Here is a 14,427-nt window from a genome sequence, read left to right as displayed (position 1 = left end):
TTTTATATATAGGGAAGTACAACTTCTATAGCTGGACTGGGGACCCTCATCCTCAGAGAAGACAATAAACGTACCTCAGGGAAAACTCAAGGTTCTCCCTGGAGCTGTTGAATATTTTCTTCTCCTACCACCCCCTATATATGATATTCTATATGAACATTTATTAATAAACAGAATACATTTACAGAAAACACAAACATGAATATAATGGTACAATGTATTAAAAATCATGAATTTCCTCCAGCTCCTCCGAAGCCGGACGCGAGCCAAGTATGCAGCAAGCATTTCCCCTCTGGACGGCCACGCTGAGGCTCTGGAACTCATATATATATATATATATATATATATATATATATATATATATATATATATATATATATATATATATATATATATATATATATATATATATATATATATATATATATATATATATATATATATATATATACATATACACATCGAGAAGTAATATCCCGTTATAGAATGTATATATAGCTAGATATCACTCCTATATCTCACCCACACAACACCTGGACAGGTGTGGTACGCGAGAGATACAGCCTTAATGACCCTTGTCAAGAAACAGAGACACTATATCCGAAACGTTATGTTATATAGACGACGCCTAATACTCTACCACTTTGAAGTGCCATTTGTGTACCTCGATGGGCTTTTAAGCCTTAGAAACTAAGCCACCAGCCTGACTGCCGACTTTATCCTCCTTCCCAGCCTTCGGATAACACCTCCGCTTCCTTCTCCAGTACTGGAGTATCCCTGTAGTATCCCTGAAGTATACCTGGAGTATAACTACTAAAAGTCTTCTGGTGTTACAGCACACTCGCGAAGAAGCTCTGAATGCGTAGGGGTCATACAACGTCAGGGGGGGATATGGGAGGGTTGGGGAGGTATTGAGGTTCGGATACATTTCTTTGGAGTCTTCGATAAATTAATATATTATTGGCCAGTAAGTTCAGCCTGATCAGTCAGTCCAGATGTGATGCTTTAAAGCCACACCTGTCACGTTCAACCTACACCTGTTGTGTTCAACTCACACCTGCCACGTTCATTCCACACCTTTCACGTTCATCCCACATCTGCCACATTCATCCCACACCGCGTTTATGTCACATCTACCACGTTCATCCCACACCTTCACGTCATCCCACACCTGCAAGTCATCCCACACCTTCACGTCATCCCACACCTCCACGTTCGACTCCTCCAGTGAGGCGGCCCAGAAGCCTCCACAGGAGATTTAAAACTTATAAGATTAAAAGAAAATGGAGTGTAGCTGCTGTTTACATCAAAGATGTCAAGAAAGTTAATGCTTTCGACTTTCCCCTGCCAACACAAGACGCCAGACAAGGGCTGCCAACACAAGACGCCAGACAAGGGCTGCCAACACACGACGCCAGACAAGGGCTGCCAACACACGACGCCAGACAAGGGCTGCCAACACACGACGCCAGACAAGGGCTGCCAACACACGACGCCAGACAAGGGCTGCCAACACACGACGCCAGACAAGGGCTGCCAACACACGACGCCAGACAAGGGCTGCCAACACACGACGCCAGACAAGGGCTGCCAACACACGACTCCAGACAAGGGCTGCCAACACACGACGCCAGACAAGGGCTGCCAACACACGACGCCAGACAAGGGCTGCCAACACAAGACGCCAGACAAGGGCTGCCAACACACGACGCCAGACAAGGGCTGCCAACACACGACGCCAGACAAGGGCTGCCAACACACGACGCCAGACAAGGGCTGCCAACACACGACGCCAGACAAGGGCTGCCAACACACGACGCCAGACAAGGGCTGCCAACACAAGACGCCAGACAAGGGCTGCCAACACACGACGCCAGACAAGGGCTGCCAACACACGACGCCAGACAAGGGCTGCCAACACACGACGCCAGACAAGGGCTGCCAACACACGACGCCAGACAAGGGCTGCCAACACACGACGCCAGACAAGGGCTGCCAACACACGACGCCAGACAAGGGCTGCCAACACACGACGCCAGACAAGGGCTGCCAACACACGACGCCAGACAAGGGCTGCCAACACACGACGCCAGACAAGGGCTGCCAACACACGACGCCAGACAAGGGCTGCCAACACACGACGCCAGACAAGGGCTGCCAACACACGACGCCAGACAAGGGCTGCCAACACACGACGCCAGACAAGGGCTGCCAACACACGACGCCAGACAAGGGCTGCCAACACACGACGCCAGACAAGGGCTGCCAACACACGACGCCAGACAAGGGCTGCCAACACACGACGCCAGACAAGGGCTGCCAACACACGACGCCAGACAAGGGCTGCCAACACACGACGCCAGACAAGGGCTGCCAACACACGACGCCAGACAAGGGCTGCCAACACACGACGCCAGACAAGGGCTGCCAACACACGACGCCAGACAAGGGCTGCCAACACACGACGCCAGACAAGGGCTGCCAACACACGACGCCAGACAAGGGCTGCCAACACACGACGCCAGACAAGGGCTGCCAACACACGACGCCAGACAAGGGCTGCCAACACACGACGCCAGACAAGGGCTGCCAACACACGACGCCAGACAAGGGCTGCCAACACACGACGCCAGACAAGGGCTGCCAACACACGTCGCCAGCCACGGGCTGCCAACACACACGCCAGACGGGCTGCCACGACGCCAGACAAGGGCTGCCAACACACGTCGCCAGACAAGGGCTGCCAACACACGACGCCAGACAAGGGCTGCCAACACACGACGCCAGACAAGGGCTGCCAACACACGACGCCAGACAAGGGCTGCCAACACACGACGCCAGACAAGGGCTGCCAACACACGACGCCAGACAAGGGCTGCCAACACACGACGCCAGACAAGGGCTGCCAACACACGACGCCAGACAAGGGCTGCCAACACACGACGCCAGACAAGGGCTGCCAACACACGACGCCAGACAAGGGCTGCCAACACACGACGCCAGACAAGGGCTGCCAACACACGACGCCAGACAAGGGCTGCCAACACACGACGCCAGACACGGGCTGCCAACACACGACGCCAGACAAGGGCTGCCAACACACGACGCCAGACAAGGGCTGCCAACACACGACGCCAGACAAGGGCTGCCAACACACGACGCCAGACAAGGGCTGCCAACACACGACGCCAGACAAGGGCTGCCAACACACGACGCCAGACAAGGGCTGCCAACACACGACGCCAGACAAGGGCTGCCAACACACGACGCCAGACAAGGGCTGCCAACACACGACGCCAGACAAGGGCTGCCAACACACGACGCCAGACAAGGGCTGCCAACACACGACGCCAGACAAGGGCTGCCAACACACGACGCCAGACAAGGGCTGCCAACACACGACGCCAGACAAGGGCTGCCAACACACGACGCCAGACAAGGGCTGCCAACACACGACGCCAGACAAGGGCTGCCAACACACGACGCCAGACAAGGGCTGCCAACACACGACGCCAGACAAGGGCTGCCAACACACGACGCCAGACAAGGGCTGCCAACACACGACGCCAGACAAGGGCTGCCAACACACGACGACAGACAAGGGCTGCCAACACACGACGCCAGACAAGGGCTGCCAACACACGACGCCAGACAAGGGCTGCCAACACACGACGCCAGACAAGGGCTGCCAACACACGACGCCAGACAAGGGCTGCCAACACACGACGCCAGACAAGGGCTGCCAACACACGACGCCAGACAAGGGCTGCCAACACACGACGCCAGACAAGGGCTGCCAACACACGACGCCAGACAAGGGCTGCCAACACACGACGCCAGACAAGGGCTGCCAACACACGACGCCAGACAAGGGCTGCCAACACACGACGCCAGACAAGGGCTGCCAACACACGACGCCAGACAAGGGCTGCCAACACACGACGCCAGACAAGGGCTGCCAACACACGACGCCAGACAAGGGCTGCCAACACACGACGCCAGACAAGGGCTGCCAACACACGACGCCAGACAAGGGCTGCCAACACACGACGCCAGACAAGGGCTGCCAACACACGACGCCAGACAAGGGCTGCCAACACACGACGCCAGACAAGGGCTGCCAACACACGACGCCAGACAAGGGCTGCCAACACACGACGCCAGACAAGGGCTGCCAACACACGACGCCAGACAAGGGCTGCCAACACACGACGCCAGACAAGGGCTGCCAACACACGACGCCAGACAAGGGCTGCCAACACACGACGCCAGACAAGGGCTGCCAACACACGACGCCAGACAAGGGCTGCCAACACACGACGCCAGACAAGGGCTGCCAACACATGACGCCAGACAAGGGCTGCCAACACACGACGCCAGACAAGGGCTGCCAACACAAGACGCCAGACAAGGGCTGCCAACACACGACGCCAGACAAGGGCTGCCAACACATGACGCCAGACAAGGGCTGCCAACACACGACGCCAGACAAGGGCTGCCAACACACGACGCCAGACAAGGGCTGCCAACACACGACGCCAGACAAGGGCTGCCAACACACGACGCCAGACAAGGGCTGCCAACACACGACGCCAGACAAGGGCTGGCAACACACGACGCCAGACAAGGGCTGCCAACACACGACGCCAGACAAGGGCTGCCAACACATGACGCCAGACAAGGGCTGCCAACACACGACGCCAGACAAGGGCTGCCAACACAAGACGCCAGACAAGGGCTGCCAACACACGACGCCAGACAAGGGCTGCCAACACATGACGCCAGACAAGGGCTGCCAACACACGACGCCAGACAAGGGCTGCCAACACACGACGCCAGACAAGGGCTGCCAACACACGACGCCAGACAAGGGCTGCCAACACACGACGCCAGACAAGGGCTGCCAACACACGACGCCAGACAAGGGCTGCCAACACACGACGCCAGACAAGGGCTGCCAACACACGACGCCAGACAAGGGCTGCCAACACATGACGCCAGACAAGGACTGGCAGACACAGAAGAGGCATGGGCCGCGACCTCGCATTTGTTTCTGCCAGTTCAAAATATTACACTCGCGAAAAAGAATATTTCTCTTTCTATGTACATGGAGTTTTCTGTTGAAGCTGGACGAGGGAGGACACTGAAAGACCCGAACGAGGGAAGACAATACTGCAATTCAGTTTTGGAAATGGTGACGGGGGGATGTGGTGTGTGTGAATGTGGCGCTGCGGAAGCACATAACGGAGGTGGATAGGGGAATAATAGAGTACCAGGAGAGGGATAGAAGCAACAGGTAGAGAGAACAGGCGGTGGAAGAGGTTAGGAGTATATTGGTGTGGGAAGCTCGCTGGTTAGATGGTTGTGTCTCAGTGTTAGTCTTAGGGCAGGAGCAACTGGAGTCTGATGAGGTAATCAGTCCCACAGCTGAGGGACTGATTACCTCATCTTTTGTATATAGTTCTGCACTATGGTTAGCGAAACGTCTTCCATAAAGATACCCAGAAGTTGCACATGTGTCATATTCTTTATCTAACAGCCCAACACCACCACTCACACCGCCTGCTATGGAATCTTCAACACAGACCTGAGAGCAGACCGGAGTATCTGTCCCAACTCCGGGTCGGTATCAATAGTTCCCCTCCCCAGTCTCCTCCTCAATGGATCGTTGCCACAAACGAACATAAAACGAGGACAATGAAATAACATTTGAAATGACTACCTTCATTTCGGCCTTACACCGAGGCCCTCTTTAACTGAGAAGTCCATTGAAGAGGGTCTTAGTGTGAGACCGAAATATGCAGTATTTACACTTCAGATGCTGTTTTTGTTTCTCCATGTGGGTTTGTCTCTACCACTAAAGTTGTAGTTAGCTTTTCATTGTAATTTATATCGTTTATTTCTCTCTAATTGACTAATTTGGGACAAATGGTTTTTAATACTTGACGTGCTGTTGGAGTGTGAGCAAAGTAACATTTATGAAGGGATTCAGGGAAACCGGCAGGCCGGACTTGAGTCCTGGAGATGGGAAGTACAGTGCCTGCACTCTGAAGGAGGGGTGTTAATGTTGCAGTTTAAAAACTGTAGTGTAAAGCACCCTTCTGGCAAGACAGTGATGGAGTGAATGATGGTGAAAGTTTTTCTTTTTCGGGCCACCCTGCCTTGGTGGGAATCGGCCAGTGTGATAATAAATAATAATATATATATATATATATATATATATATATATATATATATATATATATATATATATATATATATATATATATATATAATGCGTGTGTAAATAACCAATAAAATTATAATGAACACTTGTCAGTGCTCAATAATTACCCACATGGCGACACAAACTCGGAAGATGAATTTATGTGTATATTCCGACCCCTTACTGGGGTCCTCTTCAGCGGATACAATAAGAAAAAGAAAACATGATTATACATGAACATAAATATACATGATACATCCATGACCTCCTTTCATTTTCGCATCTGCTGAAGAGGACCTTAGTAAGGGGGTCGAAATATACAGACAGATTCATTATCCGTTTACACTGGGTTATAACTGAGCCTCTCCATATATGAACACTGGTTTGTCTGTAGTAATCCAGCGTTCGTAACAGAAAACGAACATTCCCGTTGCGTCCGTTGAATGTTTATGTGTAAACTGTAAATACGCGCAAAACGAGACAGATTTTCTCCCGTCCTAGCTAAATATTTTTCCTATTGTTCTTTCTTTTTTTCCATTTCGTTACCATTTTCTTTCTCTCCCCGTCTGCGTGATGGACGTTCTGTTCGTAGTTCTGTTTACGAAGTTTGCTCTGAAGTGCCTGCATTTGTCATCCAAACACCGTCTCACGAATTTATGCACACACGTTCGTGAGTACGTATATGCATTGTGTTTGTGCACACGTGTGTACACGTATGTGCAAACAAAATAACGAAGGCCCAAAATAACACGAAATACGACCACTTTCGTGAGGAATTTGTTACATTATCTAAGAACACATGTGAATACTCCACGAACTCTCGTAATTCATGTTTTTTACTAAGGTTTTTGTGCTGGTTCGTGAATAACATTCTGGAGAGGGTTGGTACATGTGTGTATTCATGTGTTCATAAATACACATTATACATACGGTCATGTGTACGTAATATCCGTGTAAACATGTGCTGATTGGACCATGATATCAAATATAGCTGTACAACGATATGCACGCAAGATATACACGCAAGATATACACACGAGATACACACGCGAGATGTACACGCAAATATACACACACGAAATGCACCTAAGCATCATATCGCCAGCCAGCGATACACACACACACACACACACACACACACACACACACACACACACACACACACACACCAGGCAACATATCGCTGCACTGCCGTAAAACACCATTGAAAACTACGACCATAAATGTTCACAAGAAGAGAAGAAGAAGAGCGATTTAGCGTCAATTACTTCACCCAAGTGGGCTCACCTCTCAGCTATTTTAATAATGTGTATCAGGTAGGGAAGCGGCAGTTGGCCTCGATGAACGACCACGTATCAATGTATTGCCACTTATGTTGGGTTTATGGGGTGCTTCCAGGCAGAGGATCGCATTTTCGAACTGGGGTACAGGTGTGTTGAATGGCTCAGCTGGATGACTGGTGCAGCTGGATGACTGGTGCAGCTGGATGACTGGTGCAGCTGGATGACTGGTGCAGCTGGGTGGCTGGTGCAGCTGGGTGGCTGGTGCAGCTGGATGACTGGTACAGTTGAATGAGTGTGCATATCAGGAGTGGGGATGGGGCAGTGTGTTTACATTTGGGAGTTCTCCTGTCTGGAGAAGAGAGACAGAGGAAACTGGTATTAGCTTTGTGTTTTTTTTATGTGTGTGTGTGTGTGTGTGTGTGTGTGTGTGTGTGTGTGTGTGTGGGTGGGTGGGTGAGTGAGGGTGTTTCTGTCTTCACTCTCTCTCTCTCCCTAAGGAACTGATTTTCCCATATTTATTAATCATCTTACATTACCATGATACTTACATCTTCACATTTAAATTCCATGATTCTTAGAGCATAAGACTCTAAATAATTGTAATATCATTATTAAGAAAATCTGAAGATTATTTGACTTGATGTGATATCAACACAAATTTTGAAGCTTAGTTCTAATCTACTGAAGATTTTCACTTTTCTAAATAACTTTGCCAGCTTGGTATAATATTTCGTGTCGATAAAACATGTGTAACAGATGGGTATCGTTATTGTCGAAACGTTTCGCCTACACGGCAGGCTTCTTCGGTTAAATACAGAGGCAGCAAAGTGAAGGTGATATAATCAGTCCCTCAGCTAAATAGTTTGGTGTTGATCAACAAGTAGGAATATTTTTGTTGGTATTGGTATCCAGCCACTGTCTCTGCTGCTCTCTGACTCCACCTGTCAGCTCTCTGGCACTCTCAGTTCAGTGGTACTCTCAGATCGTCAGTTCTCTGGCACTCTCAGTTCAGTGGTACTCTCAGATCGTCAGCTCTCTGGCACTCTCATCTCAGTGGTACTCTCTCACCCCCAGCTCATCGCGGTAATAACGTAGCTAGCATAACAAGGGTCGCTCCTCCAGCTTCCTCTCGTGTTAAACACAGACGACACAAAATACTGTCACGGTGGTAATTAAAAAGACACAAATGCAATACAATGCCAGCCTTTATTGACCTAATAAAGCCCACTGTGTGGGCGAAACGTTGCTAATAAATGATCGCATTACACAGCATTTGTGTGTCTTCCCAGCCTCCCTGCTGCAGCCTCGGTGCTCCTCTGGGATGCCTCGACTAACGAGGCTAATTACGATATTGGCTGATCAAGTGTCAACCATTGTTGGACGTGTTTACGATATTTAATTAGGTAACTTGACTCATCTCGCCATATAAATAGAATTTAAATGAGAATTAGGACATGTTGGTACCCCGCATAGAATGAAAGTCATGATACCATTGATTTAACAGCTTCCCCTCTCACCCACAAGTCTTAAGGACAAAACGAAATGACGTTCCAGTCACGAGTAACAGAGTAATGGTTCCAGAAGATTAGTTGCGTTTTACAATATGTTAAGCGTATCTGATTGTCAAAAAAATATCTTCCATTATAGTGTAATGAATCATATAGTATTTTTTCATGGTTTCTATTGATTAGAAAAGCCAAAATCTGCAGCTGAGACCATGTGTTGACTGAGGTAATACATCCTTTCTTTGGTATATCTCTTCAGTGGTAGTGCCTCTGACTCACGACTGAGGTTACCAGGGTTCGAACCTTGTCGATAGTGGAAATTTTGGTTTCTGTTTCATTGAAGCTGTTGTCCTTGTTTATCTAGCAGTAAGTAGGTACCTGGGTGTTAGTCTCCTTACACCCGTTGTCCTTGTTCACCTAGCAATAAGTAGGTACCTGGTTATTAGACTCCTTACACCTGTTTTCTTTGTTCACCTAGCAGTAAGTAGGTACCTGAGTGTAGATAAATGGTTCAGAGAACCAACAAGCTGGTAAATTAGATACATGTGCAACACCTGTGTATCTCTACTTTAGCAACCCTTCGCCAACCAGTGACTTCATCAGTCCAATACGGAGAAGATTGGTTGAAAATCAGATGAAGTTTGAGGTAATCAAACTGATTACCTTAAACTCTATTCTCCTCTGTATTGGACTGAGGAAGCTACTGGTTGGCGAAATGTTCCCACAGTAAACATACCCAAGCGTTGCACAAGTGTGTAGGTACCTGGATGTTAACTAGCTGTTCTGGTTTGCATTCCAGGGAGAGTGTTAGTATGCTTTACGTAGGACTGGCCTTTGAAATGAGCTGAGGTACGATAGGAATTCTTTACCTGCCAATTCGACTATGTTAAAAAAAAAAGGAAGGGTTTTTGTTAACGCAGGTTTAACGTACAGGACATAGTCTGTGGTACTTAGCACAAATTTCCATCCATTGAGTATCGATCACGCCTAAAGTCTTTGTACTCATGAATATCACTGAGTAAGTGTTTTCTTTCTAATATTTTTCACTTAAAACTTGTTTTTTTTTATACCCCGTGTTGATGTCGAGTGATAGTTGTCTACGTTGCTTGTTCGCTAATCGACATGACGGAATAACTGTTTTTCACTTCAAGTTCACTGGAACTTTCAGCCACTCAGCTCTGTAGTAGAGTTACATATCTTTAGTCGTCTCAGCCAAAGAATTCTATTTTAGGTGCGGCTACAGTTCTGTGGTGACTTGAGTTACTCAGTTCTCAGGAATTCTCAGACATTCACAAATTCATTTCTCATTTCCTTCATTCACCAAAAGTCTACATTCGTTCCTCGATTAATTTATTGATTATCCTCACTCTCTTTGTGTTCCTGGATTCTTCCCTGGCATGTTCATGGGCCCTTCTTTGACGTGTCCCTGGATTCTTCTCAGACGTCTTCATGGGTCCCTCCCTGGCGTCTTAATAGAGGGAAGAACACCATGAGTAACTTTTATTATGCCATCACTCTGCTCCAACCTCCAACATCAGCCTTTGCCTTCATCTCCTCCGCCAGGATTCACCTTTAACACCAGCCTCCACCGCCAGCATCAGTCTCCACCCACTCCTCCAGCCTCCATCACCAGCACCAGCTTCCATCCACACCCCCTAGCCTCCACCACCAGTAATGGCGTCTCACACACACCAGATACGATCTACAAAAGGCATGGATGTTGACATTGGTTATCCTGGACGATTAAATCCACCGTCTTGCATTTCCGCAGCAGCTTAATTGATTACACGTTCAACGCGACGAAGATGATCACAACCACGATCATCTAACACTGAAGATGATAAAAACGCACATAGAGAAAACCGTCCAACCACTGAAAATAACAGCCATACTCACAGCCACGACCATCTTGATACTAAATACAAACATAACCCTGGTGACGGTTGTTCCTATCACTCCATTATGGTTCCCGTGTCGATAAACAGCCCCATTGATCATCAGCCAGTCCTCTGCCTCAGGTGGACACAAATAGATCTTGTAGTCATGTCATGCTCTAAAACTACATGATGATCACTATTAAAATAAAATCTAATATGGGTACTATTACGAATTCAGGTAGACGAAGATTGATGCTATGACTCCAGTCATAACATCAATCCAGCTGGGGGGAAGCTCTCATCCAGTTAATGTATAAACGTGACAGTTGATCAGAGCAGCCGGGGCCCCTTTACAGCTACTCCAACCTAACTTCCAGTTTGGCTGGTACTGAGGGAATGCAAAAAGTGATTGTGTGATGAACGCCAAGTAATTTAAAACATATTAATCGCAAACCACAGTTACCATATTATACTAACCAAACACACACACCGATATGTTTACAAATCTAAGATATCACATTTGATAACTCACCAGAATATGCATTAATTATTTTTGACGAGGGAATCTCTATATTAGGCCTAACAATAAGGAAAATAATTGATATGTTCCACTGGTTAACATAATTAGTTAACTTTACAATGCATTTTAAAATTCCAAATCTCAAATTGTTTTTACCTCGAATTTTATTCAGTTAATTACAAAAAACATATATGCAAAAAAATGAATAATAATAATAAGGATCCCTTAATTATTTTATTTTTTAACTGGTACTAAATTAACAGAGCAACTTAAGATAATTTTATACAAAATAGGTAAATTTTCTTAACTTTTCTGAAAATGCTGACGTTATTCTGGAGTGTAATGACAGTGTTGTTGTGTTGACAGCAACGAGGTTGTTGTCTGGGCCAGGAGCTGCGCCGCTGGAGTTCTCTGAGCCTCGCTACTGTGTGACTCTCTCTGAGTCCACCCCCGTGGCTGCTACCCTTCTGACTGTCACTGCTACCCACACGAAAGGTAAGTGCCACAACCCCTTCCCTACGGCACTGCCAGCCTGGCTGCCACCTTCCCTGCTGTAAGTGCCACACACACACACACACACACACACACACACACAGAGCAACAAGGGGTCACAGTTGGAAGCTGAAGACTCAGATGAACCACAGGGATGTTAGGAAGTATTTCTTCAGTCACAGAAAAGTCAGAAAGTAGAATAGCCTGGGTAGTGATGTAGTGGAGGCAGGATCCATACATAGCTTTAAGAAGAGGTATGATAAAGCTCACGGAGCGGGAATTGTGACAGGGTAGCGGCCAGTTGAAGAGGCGGGGCTAGGAGCAGTGAATCGACCCCCGCAACCACAACTAGGTGAGTAAACACAAAAGTGGAACAGTCTGGAGAGTGATGTAGTGGATGCAGGATCCATACATGGCTTTAAGAATAGGTATGATGAAGCTCATGTAGCAGGGAGAGAATGAACCTAGTAGCGATCAGTGAAGAGGCGGGGCCAGGAGCTATGACTCGACCCAATTACAATTACGTGAGTACGCACACACACAAACATCGACACCATACATTAAACCAAAACAAAATTAACATAATAACAACTCTAATTTCTTTAGATTTTATTAATTTGTTGAGTTCTCATTTACCCAAAACTAACATACAATTTCCTCCCAATTTTCTCTTTTTATTACCACCTTTTCAAGCTTCGCTTTTGTTTTTAGAGGAACAGCAGCTGTTGCCACGTTTCTCCTCTCCCATGGCTCAAACATTGTTTTTCCCTACATTCCTTCATTCTTTTTAATATTGTCAGTTCGGGTTTCCGGAGACTTGGCAAACAATGAAAATTGTGTGGAGACAAGGGAGCTCTTGAGTGGATGAAGACTACCATTGTCCTGACACCAGGAAAGTCGAGCTGACTTCATCTCCTTGAGTAACTTCACGAGGATGAGAGCTGCACTCTGTGGTCACTCTGGGAGACAGAAAATTATGTGATCACTCTTTGGTCACTTTGCGATCACTCTGTAGTCACTCTGGGAGACAGAACACAATGATGCTCACTAGCAGAGGATCTCACAGACACTAAAATCTGTTGATAAATTAGACACATGTGTAACTCTTGGGTATCTTTATTGAGGAAACGTTTCGCCACACAGTGGCTTCATCAGTCCATACAAAGAAGAATCTTGAAGAACAGGAGGACTGATGAAGCCACTGTGTGGCGAAACGTTTCCTCAATAAAGATACCCAAGAGTTGCACATGTGTCTAATTTATCAACATGTCGGTTCTCTGAACCATTCATCTACAAACACTAAAATCTGTAAAGACCGATCGATAGCAGGTAATAGGCGGTGCCAAGAGCTAAGACTCGACAAGAACAAACAAACACACACACATACACACAGAATGTAGAAGTCCATACCACGAAATCCCCAACATTAACACAACATTAACACAAAAACAGCAGAGATTTACAACATCCCATGTATCAGATGAAAAAAAATATACGATTTCGGTGAAAGAGCCTCCTATCTTCAGTCACACCGTCACGAAGACGCCACCAGACTAATGACATCTGTTATGGCCCATTGGATCCATCGGTCTCACCTCGTGGTTTGGCAGAAAACACAGATAATATATTTAGAGAACACCAAAGACCACACGAGGGTGTCTTGAAGAGCCTCTATTCACCTTACAGACACCACAGAACAGAACCAAAGAATATACATAGTACTAATGTTGGTAGAATTACGGACAATATGTTAGCTAAAAGGTCACAAGTGCAACTAATGCGACATTTTAGAGTGGCAACATTTCGCTCTTCAGGAGCTCTGTGAGAGCGAAACGTTACCACAATGACTCACGAAATCGTAATGACACTATTGCAAACAAATCATACCACGGGTGGGGTTTGAACCCGCGAACAGTGAGTCTCGAAACTCGAGACTCTCTGACCGCGGGTTCAAACCCCACCCGTGGTATGATTTGTTTACATAATGACATAATCTATCACATTTATTATTCAAGAACAACAAGAGAAAAAGAGAACTTTCTCAACACCCAGGTCACACATAGCCCTTCACCTGATGTGACCTGACTTATGTGTTGCCTGGCCTCCACATCACCTGAGTGCTTTATAAATCAATAGGTGTTATTCCAGACTGAGGGACTGACCACCTCAAACTTCAAGGGTGAAGGACTGATTACATCGTCTTCACGTCTCTTCTGCTTCTATCAACTTGTCTGTACTCGACTGAAGAAGCCTGCTGTGTAGGCGAAACGTTTCGAAATAAAGATACCTAACTGTTGCATATGTATCTTACCTAACAACCTGTCGGTATTTTATACTATTTTAATATTCATAATTGATAATACTCCACAGCAGGCGAAACGTCGTAACGTAAATACCCTCGAAGTGATTTTGATTCACAGTTTCTCGGTTTTCGTTGGGTCGCCAACAGTCATGTCTGGGAAAATGACGCAAGCAGCAGTCTACACTCTAAGAGGTACAGTTTAGGTGTAAGAGAAATGATTCTTTCTCAGGCACCATGAGATAG

General features: G+C 47.1%; 1 protein-coding gene across 1 annotated transcript in view; it reads left to right on the top strand.

The window, feature by feature from the left end:
• The first annotated feature begins 229 nt into the window (after nt 1-229).
• LOC128693148 (neural-cadherin) overlaps nt 230-14,427 on the top strand; it is a 91,460-nt gene continuing 77,262 nt past the window's right edge. The window contains exons 1-4 of the mRNA XM_070089561.1: nt 230-270; nt 969-2,652; nt 2,687-5,026; nt 11,684-11,885. Of these exons, the coding sequence (XP_069945662.1) occupies nt 230-270; nt 969-2,652; nt 2,687-5,026; nt 11,684-11,885 (4,267 nt within the window). The remainder of the gene's footprint in view (nt 271-968; nt 2,653-2,686; nt 5,027-11,683; nt 11,886-14,427) is intronic.

This window comes from Cherax quadricarinatus, chromosome 28, assembly GCF_038502225.1.
Source record: "Cherax quadricarinatus isolate ZL_2023a chromosome 28, ASM3850222v1, whole genome shotgun sequence".
Classification (NCBI taxonomy): Eukaryota; Metazoa; Arthropoda; class Malacostraca; order Decapoda; family Parastacidae; genus Cherax; species Cherax quadricarinatus.
The sequence above is the reverse complement of the archived record's forward strand: the minus strand, read 5'-3'. Positions and strand labels throughout refer to the sequence as shown.